Source organism: Engraulis encrasicolus, chromosome 6 (assembly GCF_034702125.1).
Source record: "Engraulis encrasicolus isolate BLACKSEA-1 chromosome 6, IST_EnEncr_1.0, whole genome shotgun sequence".
NCBI lineage: Eukaryota > Metazoa > Chordata > Actinopteri > Clupeiformes > Engraulidae > Engraulis > Engraulis encrasicolus.
The window spans coordinates 14,196,396-14,208,628 of record NC_085862.1 but is presented as its reverse complement, the minus strand read 5'-3'; the positions used below and the strand labels follow the sequence as shown (position 1 = coordinate 14,208,628).

Genomic DNA, 12,233 nt, shown 5'->3' with positions numbered 1-12,233 from the left:
CAACGGTGACTGAAGTAGAAACTATTGTGTTTCAGAAACCGAAATTAGGCAACAAACGAGGAACAACAGGCACCTTGCGCCAACTGCGCGTGCACACATCTGTTGAATAGTTAACAAGTCCCCTCTCTAGTTCTAACTTGTAATAACTATATCGCTCACAACTCTGAAGTGACCCAGCTTCGTGACGTGATATAACAGCTAGACTACACAATAGCCAAACCGTCATGCTAACCAGAAATAAATGCAGCGAACCGACATTAGAGCTCTCAACTTTTGACTATAGTTACACCGAATGACAACAATGCGTGAAGTATGACATGATACGGTATCAAAATTGTGCTGCGGCGGACATAATGATTGAAAGGAATAAACCCCTACCGTGCCTTCTTTGTAGCTTTTGTACAACATATCTTCTGAATATCCATTATGTTCATGCTAGCACTGGCGATTGAAGTGACTTGGTTATTTTACAATTCTGTCTCTGAAGTAGAGGAGGTGAGTGTAGCACAAAGTAACGCAGGGGCAATTTGTAACACGGACTTTTTATCAAGATGCACAAATCATGTTCTGCCTACATCCATAAACAAGGTCAAGAAGGCATGCTACAACATAGGCAAACGACTGAGTTTTCACTGACAACCATGACTTATTGTGGCTTATTATTATCATGAAAGGACAAGCTCCCACGCGTCAGGGCCGAATCAGCTCTCTGGGGCAGGCTGACATTAGAAATAACGGCAGAACATTGCCGATGCAACTGGCGCTCTCTCCAAACAGCCAGACCGGTATAATGTATCCCACAATGCAAGGCCGCAATGTACAAAAATAAATCAAAGAAAATCCACATAAATATCGTTCTTTTATGGTCTACATTTGTATTTGAAACATTTATTTGTATAATTCTACCACCCATGTGACCTACAGTTGCTAAAAGTAGGCCTAGCCTACTATTCATTTTCTTGTGGCATTATGTTGAGTTCAAATTTAAGTCCCACCGTCGTGCTGAAGTGTGGCACTGGCTATATATACAAATGCAGATTTTTGGAAATTCGTGATAAATAAGAGAAGCGCGAGAGCCTTCACTGAGTGCAGACATGCAAGTCAGGCAGGACCCGTTACTTTGTACCAGGGTGCCCCGTGCTGTAGTTTAGGGCCCCGAGTGCCTGAAAACTCATTCCACGTGGAATTGATCTGGATAACGCCGGGGCCCCTGAAAGTTCGGGGCCCCGGGCAATTGCCCGACCTTGCCCAGTGGTGGTAGAAACCGCCCCTGTGTGTGTGTGTGTGTATTACACTGACCCCTACTCTGTCAGAGTTAGGGGGCAGTGTAATCTATACACACTATTTCCTGTGTGTGTGTGTGTGTGTGTGTACTACACTGGCCCCCTACTCAGTGTATGTCTACTCTACCTGGCAGTGTATGTGTATGCATTGATATGTGGTTGACCTCTGTAGTGTAGTGTGTGTGTGCGTGCGTGCGTGCGTGCGTGCGCGCGTGCGCGCGCGTATTGATTTGTGGTTGACCTCTGTAGTGTGTGTGTGTGTGTGTGTGTATTGATATGGGGTTTACCTCTGCAGTGGAGTGCTTTGGCATCCGGATGTTGCTATGACCTTGTGTAAGCAGACCGGTGACCAGCGCAGTAGCTGCAAAACATGCTCTCCCCTCCCATTGCAATACAGAAACGACACATGGCGTTCCCCTCCCATTACAATCTAGAAACAACACGCAGCCTTCCCCTGCCTGTCTGAGGCCAGAACAACATGGAATTCCCAGCACCGGCGGCAACCCCTCCCCGCCGAATTCCAGAACATTCCACTGCATCCACAATGTTCCGCAGAGCAGGTCCTAAATTACACTCTCTGGTTCATCATCCACCTGCTACTGATGCTGTTGTTAGTGATGAGGATGAGGATGAGGGTTATGCAAGCGCAGGGGACCGATCAGGGCCAATACACTGGACACACTGTGGCAGGCAGACCCATATGTCTCATGGCCTTACGCTGCCTGGTTTGTGCGGATTAGATCAGCTTTATTTGTTACACTGGGTCGAGACGTTGCCTTTTTAATCTGTGACAACAAGTGTGTCGTCTCATCTTAAGTGTTTCACCATGTGCCCCTTCAACCTTTTTGAGTCAAATGTTTTGGCCAGTAATTTACAAATGGATTATTGCCCCCATTTTTGCAATAGTGCAGTCTGGAGTTGCCTCAGCGCCATGCAGGCATCTCAGTCTGTCTATCCCTGTAATCCCGTAATTCAATGGTGAGGGCATAGACTGCTATGATTTTGCCAGATTAGTGTTGTGGGAAAGGTCTGTTTTGTATTGAGGTGTGTGCGTGCGTGCGTGCGTGGTGTATGCGTGCATGTGAGCGTGTGTGTGAGCAAGGGAGCAAGCGGATGCGTGCATGTGAGCGTGCATGAGTGGTGGGTACGTGAGTGCATGTGAGTGCATGTGAGCGTGCGTGCGTGCGGGCTATTGAGGTGGTGGATGCGTGTGTGAGTGTGCATGAGCTATCGAGGTGGTGGATGCGTGTGTGAGTGTGCGTGAGTGCATGTGAGCTATCGAGGTGGTGGATGCCTACATGTGAGCGTGCATGCGAGCAAGTGAGGTGGTGGGTGGGTGTGTGCAAGTGAGCGAGGTGGTGGACGCGTGCATGTGAGCGTGGGTGAGTGCATGTATGTGTGGGCGTGCATGCAAGCAAGGTGGTGGGTGCGTGCAAGTGAGCGAAGTAGTAGTAGTAGTAGTGGTGGTGGGGGGGAGGGGGGCTGGTCCTTGTCTAGTCATGAGTCATCGCGTGATGTCAGCATCCGCCCATACGGCACAGTGAATCAGACTCTGAGCACCCCAACAGATGGGGATTTGAAGTGTGTGTGTCTGGCGATAAACAGGAGGGGGGTTTTAGCCGTGTGAATCAGATCACCTAAACAGAGGGGGGATTTGGTGGGTGTGGGTGTGTGTGTGTATGTTGATAAATAGGAGGGGGATTTTAGCCGAGTGTGCCCTGGTAGTGTCATTATTTCTGGAGTGCATTTTGGAATATGGGGTTTGTGACTCGAACAACACACAGCAGCTGCGAGTTCGGAAGAACGTCTAAGTTTGTTGCCTACTGTGCCTTGCAAAAGGCAAAGTGCCGTAACTATGCCAACATTGAAACTGAGAAAAAGCCCTTTTAAAGTAGCAAACGTCATCATGCCAGTGAATGAATAAAAATCTTAAAGGAGTGTGCGAACCTTTTCACAGTGCATTCACTCAGGCATTGCAGTCAGAGGCGAATCGCATTGTTCGCTCCGAATAAAAGAGCAACAAAATCAAACAAGTGTGTGTAAAATTCTTGCTTTTGAAAGTCCTGTTGACTGACTTGTGTTCCCACCCTGTGTGTCCAGCAGCCCCAGCAGTGTCGCGTCCCAACTCCCTGGCGGTGTCCTCGCCCCCCGCGGTGGCGTCGGACCTGTGGACGGCGCGCGGGGACGGCGAGGTGAAGCTGCGCATGTCTGAGTCGGGCCCCGGGGCGGAGCCGGCGCTCACCGTGCACCAGATGTTCCACGCCACCGTGGAGCGCTACCCCGACCACACGGCCCTCGGCTGGAAGGAGGGGGACGCCTGGAAGACCTTAAACTATCGCCAGTACTACAAGCAGTGCCGCACCGCCGCCAAGGCATTCCTCAAGGTGTGTGTGTGTGTGTGTGTGTGTGTGTGTGTGTGTGTGTGTGTGTGTGTGTGTGTGTGTGTGTGTGTGTGTGTGTGTGTGTGTGTGTGTGTGTGTGTGTGTGTGTGTGTGTGTGTGTGTGTGTGTGTGTGTGTGTGTGTGTGTGTACTACAAGCAGTGTCGCACCACCGCCAAGGCCTTCCTCAAGGTATCCACGTTTGTGTGCCATTCATGCCAGGCTACAGTGCAGTGCCAATTAACATTCCAATTTACCTGGTGTTCTCTGTTCAATTGGCCTAATTGAATAGGTGTGATTGCATGCATGCGTGCAACGGGCGTAAATTGCAGAAGTTCTATGACACAAAATTGCTATGGCATCTATAATTCCGAAAGTTACGCATTGCAGGTTTTTACTGTTTTTGACCCAACCCACCAGCACCATTTTGACAAACTGCTACCCAACCCACCTGCATGTGGGTGATTGAGTGACCCAGGCAACACTAGGAGAAAACGCTGCTGGTTGAAGCCTCAGCGCTACATGCCAAATGTGTGGGGAAATGTGTGCCCTGCCTGCTGCCATTTTAGGTCTGTATGGAGGAGGAAGTAAAGTTCAGCTGTGTCGGTGGGGTGGAGGCTGTCCAACCATTTATACAGAAGTCCAGTCCAGCAGCAGTGACTGCAGTCCTGTTTATTTGAAGCCTATTTATTTCCTTGTCCCTGTTTCAAAGGGTTATTTCCCAGTCTCTGAGGACTCTGATGAAGACGCTTGTCGAAGTGTTATTCTTACACTGCACTGATCTGCACTGATCTGCACTGCACTGCACTGCACTGAACTGAACTGATCTGATCTGGAAATAAATAACAAAAAAATCTGTGTGGCACCAGATTTTCTTTTTTTATCTGTTAATTCCCTAGTCTTTGTACGAATTTTAAAGCAAACATTGGTTACATGTGGAGGAAGTTATCATATGCAGATCTTCTCCAAACACNCAGGTAGTGGGAACGAGGACATATCTGAAACGGCAGGAGGAAGAACAGTAGTAGACAGGCATTAATATGAACCCAGACTGGGGGGACAGGAATTCACCACAAAAGGGAATAATACTGTAATATTCGAAGCTGACCTTTTGTGTGTGTGTTATGTCCATCTCTTCACAGCTTGGTCTTGAGCGCTACCATGGCGTGGGTATCCTGGGCTTCAACTCAGCCGAGTGGTTCATCGCTGACATCGCAGCCATCTTGGCAGGGTAAGCAAATGCAGTGTGTGTGTGTATTTGAGTGACTGAGAGGGAAATATGAATCAACTATGTGTGAGAGTATGTCTGATTTGTTTTTGTGTGTGTGTCTGTCTGTCTGTCTGTGTGACAGAGAGGTAAACATGAATCAACCATGCGTGAGTTTGTTTATGATTACGTGTGTGTGCGAGTGTGAAATCGGTGTGTGTGTGTGTGTGTGTGTGTGTGTTGGGTTGTCAGCGGAGCCTGGGGGCACAGGCACCTGTTATGTGTGAAAAGGTCCTGTAGGAATCTGGAAGGTGGTGTGACATTAAAAGTGCATGTCTGCCTGCCAGCGTTGGACTGCAGATGGAAATTGGCCTGAGGTTAACTCTGGTACAATGCATGGAATCAGGGCCGCTGACAGCTTTGGCTGGGCCCAGGACAAAACCATCTGAAAGGGCCCCCCCTTCCACCAATGTAACTGGGATTCGAGTCTGGGCCGCACATCTCTCTGGGCCCGGGACAATGGACCCCTTTGTCCCCCCTGTCGGCTGCCCTGCATGGAATGGCAACATCTATATTTTAATTGTAGTACATGGTCCCTAATAAACTGATTTGGAATTGAATGGAAATGATGTGTTCAGCAAAGCTCAACTGCACATTTTTGTCCTTCAACACGAGCCCTAGAGCCCCAGCCAGGTGTGAGGCTGCTCAGTCTAGACAAGCCAAATTAAATGGGCGGAGTGCATCTAGATCCGTTAATGCTCGATCACTTCGCCGTGTCAAGCAAGCTTACTTTCGTGTGTGTGTGTGTGTGTGTGTGTGTGTGTGTGTGTGTGTGTGTGTGTGTGTGTGTGTGTGTGTGTGTGTGTGTGTGTGTGCTGTGTGTGTGTGTGTGTGTGTGTGTGTGTGTGTGTGTGTGTGTGTGTGTGTGTGTGTGTGTGTGTGTGTGTGTGTGTGTGTGTGGCTAATGTGTTGCCCTTGTGGTGTGTGTAGGGACTTTGCGGAAGTGTGTGTGTGTGTTGCTAATGTAATGTTTTTCCTTATGGTGTGTGTCGGGGCTTTGTAGTGGTGTGTGTGTGGCTAATGTTTGCTCCTGTGGTGTGTGTGTGTAGGGGTTTTGCTGTGGGCATCTACACCACCAACTCTGCGGAGGCGTGCCAGTACGTAGCGGAGAACTGCCAGGCCAACATCCTGGTGGTGGAGAACCACAAACAGATGCAGAAGATCCTGCAGGTACAACACAGACACACACACACACACACACACACACACACACACACACACACACACACACACACACACACACACACACCTCATACATCCTGGTGGTGGAGAACCACACATGCAGAAGATCCCGCAGGGACACACACACACACACACACACACACACACACACACACACACACACACACACACACACACACACACACACACACACACACACACACACACGTACGTCCCTCATACGTCCTGGTGGTGGAGAACCACACATGCAGAAGATCATACTTTTTTTTTTTTTTTCGGTTTACCAGTAATCAGGAATTCCTCATTTTCCAGCAATGTGAATGCCTATATATACAGCACATGCATTATAAACCACAGTATCCTGTCCTGCTTGTTTTGCCCTTATTGCCAATCCCAGCCCTGGTCCTTACGAATCTGTCTGGTTTGTTTGTTTGTTTCCTGAACCTTATGAATGTGTGTGTTTTTGTTTATGCGGTTTCAGGTCCAAGACAGTCTGCCCCACCTGAAGGCCATCATCCAATACAGAGACGAACTCAAAGAGAAGAAGCCAAACCTCTACACGGTATGTTGCAGGAATTTTGTGTGTGCGTGTTCACGTTCACGCGTGTGCACAGGCTTCTGTCTTTTGTGAGTGTCTGTCTGATTGTGTGTGTGTGTGTAGTATTTGTGCATTCGCTAACCCTAATTAATTGAGTATGAAAATCAGGTGCACAAGGTAGAAATGTAATGTGTGTGTGCGCGCGTGGCGTGCCCACATGTGCACACCTGTGTGGTATTTGTACATTCGCTGTTTAATCAAATATTGAAGTAAGGTACATCCTCGTTCCCAAGTAGTTTTAGTAATTTGACTGGGCAGACGGGTTTGTGATCTGCTGAGTAGTGCTGCGCTACGCTACGTTCTCATCTGGATCCCCCAGTAATGTGTGCGTGTGCTGTGGTGTCATATGACTGGCCTGGGGCGCGGCGTTCTCTACCTAGCGACTAGCGGAGCTGAGCGCTGCTAAGGAACTTGACCTTCATCTCAAGGACTTGTTGTAACAACACTCCTGTCCCGTTACCATGGTAACAAGGAATTGCGGGTCCTTACTGCTATTTCACAGTGTGCTGCTTTCAGGGTTCCCACGGTTACGGGAAGTTCTGGAATATCAGGGAATGGCAGTTAAGGCTGCTTAGCTCCAGACCACAGAAAAGCTGTACTTTTTTGTGGCAGGTCGAGCAACATTGAGGATTCTTCTCAGTTGTTCTGTACACTTAGTTTTTTTCCCCCAATTTCAGTCATTGAGCGTTGCATATGTCTGACGAAGATTCAGGATGATCGAAACATTGCTGTTTTAATTTAATAAAGTTTATTTTTTGGATCTTATTTCGTAGTGTGCAGACCTGCCTTCTCAAACTATGTGATGGACTGTACAGTTCTGTACACATTAGGCTCGTACGACTTAGATTTTTGTCGATCGATGTAGACAAAGCACGTGAGCGAGAACTTGTTGTCACGATGTGGGTGTTATTAAAACAGCGCATTTAAAGTGGGTCACAAATATGAACGAGACGATGAGCTCGCACCAGTTTTCTCTACTAACACACCTCGTGTGAGGAGTGGGGGGACAGGCAGCGAGGAGGAGCTGAAGAGGGGACCTGCGCAAACTTGTGTAGAGGTGTGAGACAAGACTCATATACACACGTGAGTGAGTTGTTGACCAACCAGTTCATGGGCACGTGACCTCGGAGGCAGTCTGCAGATGAGCGTTGAAGGGGATAAAGCAACTGCAGAGGTTGCAAGATCTGACTGCAGTCGCATTCATCCCACGATAGTTTGACACCATGTGACGTGTCACCTCGTCGACGCAAAATCACCGAAATGTTTAAGTTTGACAGGAAATCTAACGGTCATGCAACTTCTTGAGACAGAATGCATTGCTGTCTAAATGCGCATACAGCCGTTGCGGTATCTCGAATAAGCTTGTTGTGTGTTAATGCTGGTCATGTGACTTGCAGTGGGCAGAGTTTATGGCGCTGGGAGAGGAGGGGCCAGAAGAGCAGTTGGATGACATCATCTCCAGCCAGAAGGCCAATCAGTGCTGCACGCTCATCTACACCTCCGGCACCACCGGCCAACCCAAAGGAGTCATGCTCAGCCACGACAACGTAAGAACACACGCACACACACACACACACACACACACACACACACAGGCAGCCCAAAGGAGTCATGCTCAGCCACGACAACGTAAGAACACACACACACACACACACACACACACACACACACACACACACGAGCAGCCCAAAGGAGTCAGCCACGACAATGTAAGAATGCATGCACACGCACACACACACACACAGCACCACTACAAATGCTCTGCAGTAATCTCTCGTACATGGCCAAATGTAACCAAATGGCCTCCAGTGTAAATGGCTGTGAGGACATGAGAATGAGATGAGGACATGAGATATGCTTTAGTCTTATTAAAGGTGCGGCCTTTCTCATATTCAATATGACACTCTTAAAGACAATACCTCACTGTGCTTTAAAGGGAACAAACATTCCACTCTTGACAAAAGAACAAGAGCTTGGAATTTACAATTGGAATTTACAATTGGTTTCGGCTGTTATGAGCTTCGAGTATTCAGAGTTTCGGTTAACGTAGTCACCCTTATATTAGGGACCGCTATCCAGACACTAGTCCTCACTCCACAGACTGGCATCATGGGAATTTCTGAGTTGTGCCCTGATCGAAACCAATTCTAACCCTAATCTGTCAGTAAAGCAAGGTTTCTGCATCTTTACTTAAGCTAAGAACAGGGAACACGCGAGGGAAATGGCATTATTGTGCCCCTTAACTCTAACCGGCCACAGGGCTTTGTAGGGCACGAGTTAACATGCAAAGCCATGGTGCGGTAAGACAGTTTAAGTTAGCTCCAAAAAGAATAATATTGATTATTATTATTATTATTATTATTGTGCTGATCCTGATCCCCTGTCCTGTTCTGGCTTGGCCTACAGCTGACGTGGACTGCGTTTGCGACGAGCCGTAACGTTCGCCTGACGGAGGCGTGTGTGTCTCAGGAGGTGGTGGTGAGCTACCTGCCGCTCAGCCACATCGCCGCGCAGATGATCGACATCTGGATCACCATTAAAGTGGGTGGGGCCACATACTTCGCCCAACCAGACGCACTTAAGGTGAGTTGGATTGTTTTTGTGTGTGTGTGTCTGTGTATGTGTGAGTTGGTTGTTTACTATTGCTCGCGTGCGTGGTATCTTTTGACTGATGAGTTGATTGAATTTTCCATAGAGCTTGAAATTGACGTCCCTTCCCCCGATTTCATGGGACCTCAACGGCGTTTTTAGCCGAAAATCGTAGCATGTAATCCAATGGCGGTATTAAAATGATATTTCGATCCCCATCGAGTTGTGCCACGAGATCCACATATGTTGTTTGACGAAGCCCTAAACTTTTTAGAAAGCTGTGTTTCTTCACATTTTTCATGCAGACGGCCTCGGAACAAAACATTGATACTTCTGCATGAATAATTTTTTCTAGCCTCTTAAACAGCATATTTGTAGCCCAGCTGGACACCATCTCATAGCTAATGGTGTCCATACTGTAAATAAACTATACAAATCTCATCCCCTCGCAAAACGTACATCATGCAATGCTGAAGCAGGAAAACCTCTCAAACACAAACACAAACAAGTTGTCCCTGTGAGAATGGTCTCCATGACACTGCCTCTCCACCCTCGTCCCCAATCCCATTCCCCAGCGGGTTAATCTGGTTAAGATTAGATTAGACCTGCTGTGCTGTGTAGTCCAGTCCAGTTTAACGGGGAGATGAACCAGGCCTGTAGAACAGATTTAATTGGCTTCATTAGTGGGGAGTCCTCAGAGGGCCAATCAAATGCAGCCTCCAATTACGGCACTCTTCAACTTGAACTTGGCCGTCAGCGGGGCACGCACACGCACACACGCGCATACTCACTCTCTCACTCTCTCTCACACACACACACACACACACACACACACACACACACACACTCCGACCCTCTCTGTCTGAACTATAGTAACCTCTGCTCACCATGCTTACAGCTGAACTGTTGCATATTACTGCAGCTGCTTCACATCTCTTCTCTTAATGTAAACATTGATGGACTGCACTATACTGACCGAGTCAATTTCTCATGTATACCTTAACAACCCCTCACACCCCCCTCTCTCTCTCTCTCTCTCTCTCTCTCTCTCTCTCTCTCTCTCTCTCTCTCTCTCTCTCTCTCTCTCTCTCTCTCTCTCTCTCTCTCTTTCTTTCTTTCTTTCTTTCTTTCTTTCTTTCTTTCTTTCTTTCTTTCTTTCTTTCTTTCTTTCTTTCTGACTTTCTTTCTTTCTTTCTTTCTTTCTTTCTTTCTTTCTTTCTTTCTTTCTTTCTTTCTTTCTTTCTGAGTTCTTTCTGAGTTCTTTCTGAGTTCTTTCTTTCTTTCTGAGTTCTTTCTTTCTTTCTTTCTGAGTTCTTTCTTTCTGAGTTCTTTCTTTCTGAGTTCTTTCTTTCTGAGTTCTTTCCATTATCCTGGCTCCCTTCCTCCCTTGTCTTGCGACGTCATCACGAAGCCACAAGCACGTCATTGATGACAGAAATTAAATTCAATGTCTCGCAAATGCACAATTCAAAGATTATTTTCTCATTTGCAATTGGGATGTTATAGTGATACTGTCCCATTTTTGGAAATAAGCTCATATTACACCTCCCATTGAGTTGAATAATTGAGTTGTACCTTTCTCCTGTACTTTCAACCGTTCTCTGAGTACGGCAGTGCAAATTTTACCTCCATGCTAGCAGTAAACATTGAGTCCTATGAGACCAGCTTGCGGCTAACTGGTCATGTCATTAATAATCACTGCGTGTACATGGGACACACAAAATTGCCTGTGCGTGGCAACAAGTCATCCTAAACATTCTCTCCTTGCCTCTATTGTATTTACTTTATCACACCAATAATATAAACGGTCACTTTTATATTTTAGCTAATTAAAATAACACAAACAGAATTGAAGTGTGCAGTCTTCACTGCAGACATTTCACTTTCATTCATCACAGTTTTTGTTTTATGTTTGGCACCTTTTAATCAGGAGTGCGGCGTAATCTGGTCAAACGTCCTGAGGTTTCTAAAATGATTACATTATATCACTTGTTGAACTGTCTTGCTGGACCCATTACCCAAGTACCCATTCATTCAGGTTCTTCATGTGGCATTACAACATCAGTCCCCGCTTATGCAGGTCCATAGTATTGATCTGTGAGTGTCTGTACCCGATTACATAATGAAATGGGATCGTGCTCGCCCTCGGCCTCCCCTGGGGGTCCATCAGGGCTGCCTGTGTCAAACACAGGTCACGCATCATCGTATCGATAGTCAGACTGAAGCTACTTCTGCTGCAAAAGAAGGGGATGATGTCTGGTCTGGTGACCAGAGTTGGCTCGTTTGGAAAAGTTACATAAAGTTAAGTGCACAGGCAGCTAGCTGGACCATCTGATCTGGCCCCTGCTACTGTGTGGTAATGTTTGAAGTGAGGGGGGGGGGGGGGGGGGGGGGGGGGGGGGTAGGTGGCGTGGGGGCAGAAGCACTCTCGGGCACTCTGTGTATCTGACTATCAGCAACACGTGGCCATGCTTTCACTGCATGGCAAATGACCCTCAGCTCACTCAAGTGTAAAACCAAGCTGTGGCTGACGGAAGTTAAGTGTTGGAGCACATCAATTTTGTTTTGTTTTTTTAAATGATAATGCACGTGACTGAAGATTATGCCTGAATGTTAATTAGTGAAGCGAGGGCGTGAGGTGTGACCAGAGGACTAGAGAAGAGCATGTGTTGGATTAACCCTCATGGGAAACCCTCACAATCAGTAAACAGGTGCCCACATGACGTGATCATATCTGCCCTGCGAGGCCCTGAACCTCTTCACTCACTGGAGTGTGAAACACGGAGGATAACTAGCAAGATGCACAACACGGGTTGAAGATTAGCTCAGTGTTGCAGCCAATTTATTTATTTATTTATGTTGTTATTTTTTTGAAATGCAATACAATTGACAATGCAATTAGATATTTGGCCACATGATGAAGCAGCTGGGGGCA

At 47.2% G+C, this 12,233-nt stretch overlaps 1 protein-coding gene across 4 annotated transcripts in view; it reads left to right on the top strand.

The window, feature by feature from the left end:
- LOC134450753 (long-chain-fatty-acid--CoA ligase ACSBG2-like) overlaps positions 1-9,556 on the top strand; it is a 37,571-nt gene extending 28,015 nt beyond the window's left edge. For 2 of the 4 annotated variants that reach the window (XM_063200720.1, XM_063200719.1), the window contains exons 4-9: positions 3,384-3,667; positions 4,805-4,893; positions 5,979-6,099; positions 6,593-6,673; positions 8,107-8,256; positions 9,116-9,555. In XM_063200720.1, coding sequence (XP_063056790.1) covers positions 3,384-3,667; positions 4,805-4,893; positions 5,979-6,099; positions 6,593-6,673; positions 8,107-8,256; positions 9,116-9,460 — 1,070 coding nt within the window. In that variant the 3' untranslated portion in view covers positions 9,461-9,555. Of the gene's footprint in view, positions 1-3,383; positions 3,668-4,804; positions 4,894-5,978; positions 6,100-6,592; positions 6,674-8,106; positions 8,257-9,115 lie in introns of all 4 variants that reach the window. The other 2 variants (XM_063200718.1, XM_063200717.1) reach the window with 2 other exon arrangements.
- Positions 9,557-12,233: the final 2,677 nt, after the last annotated feature.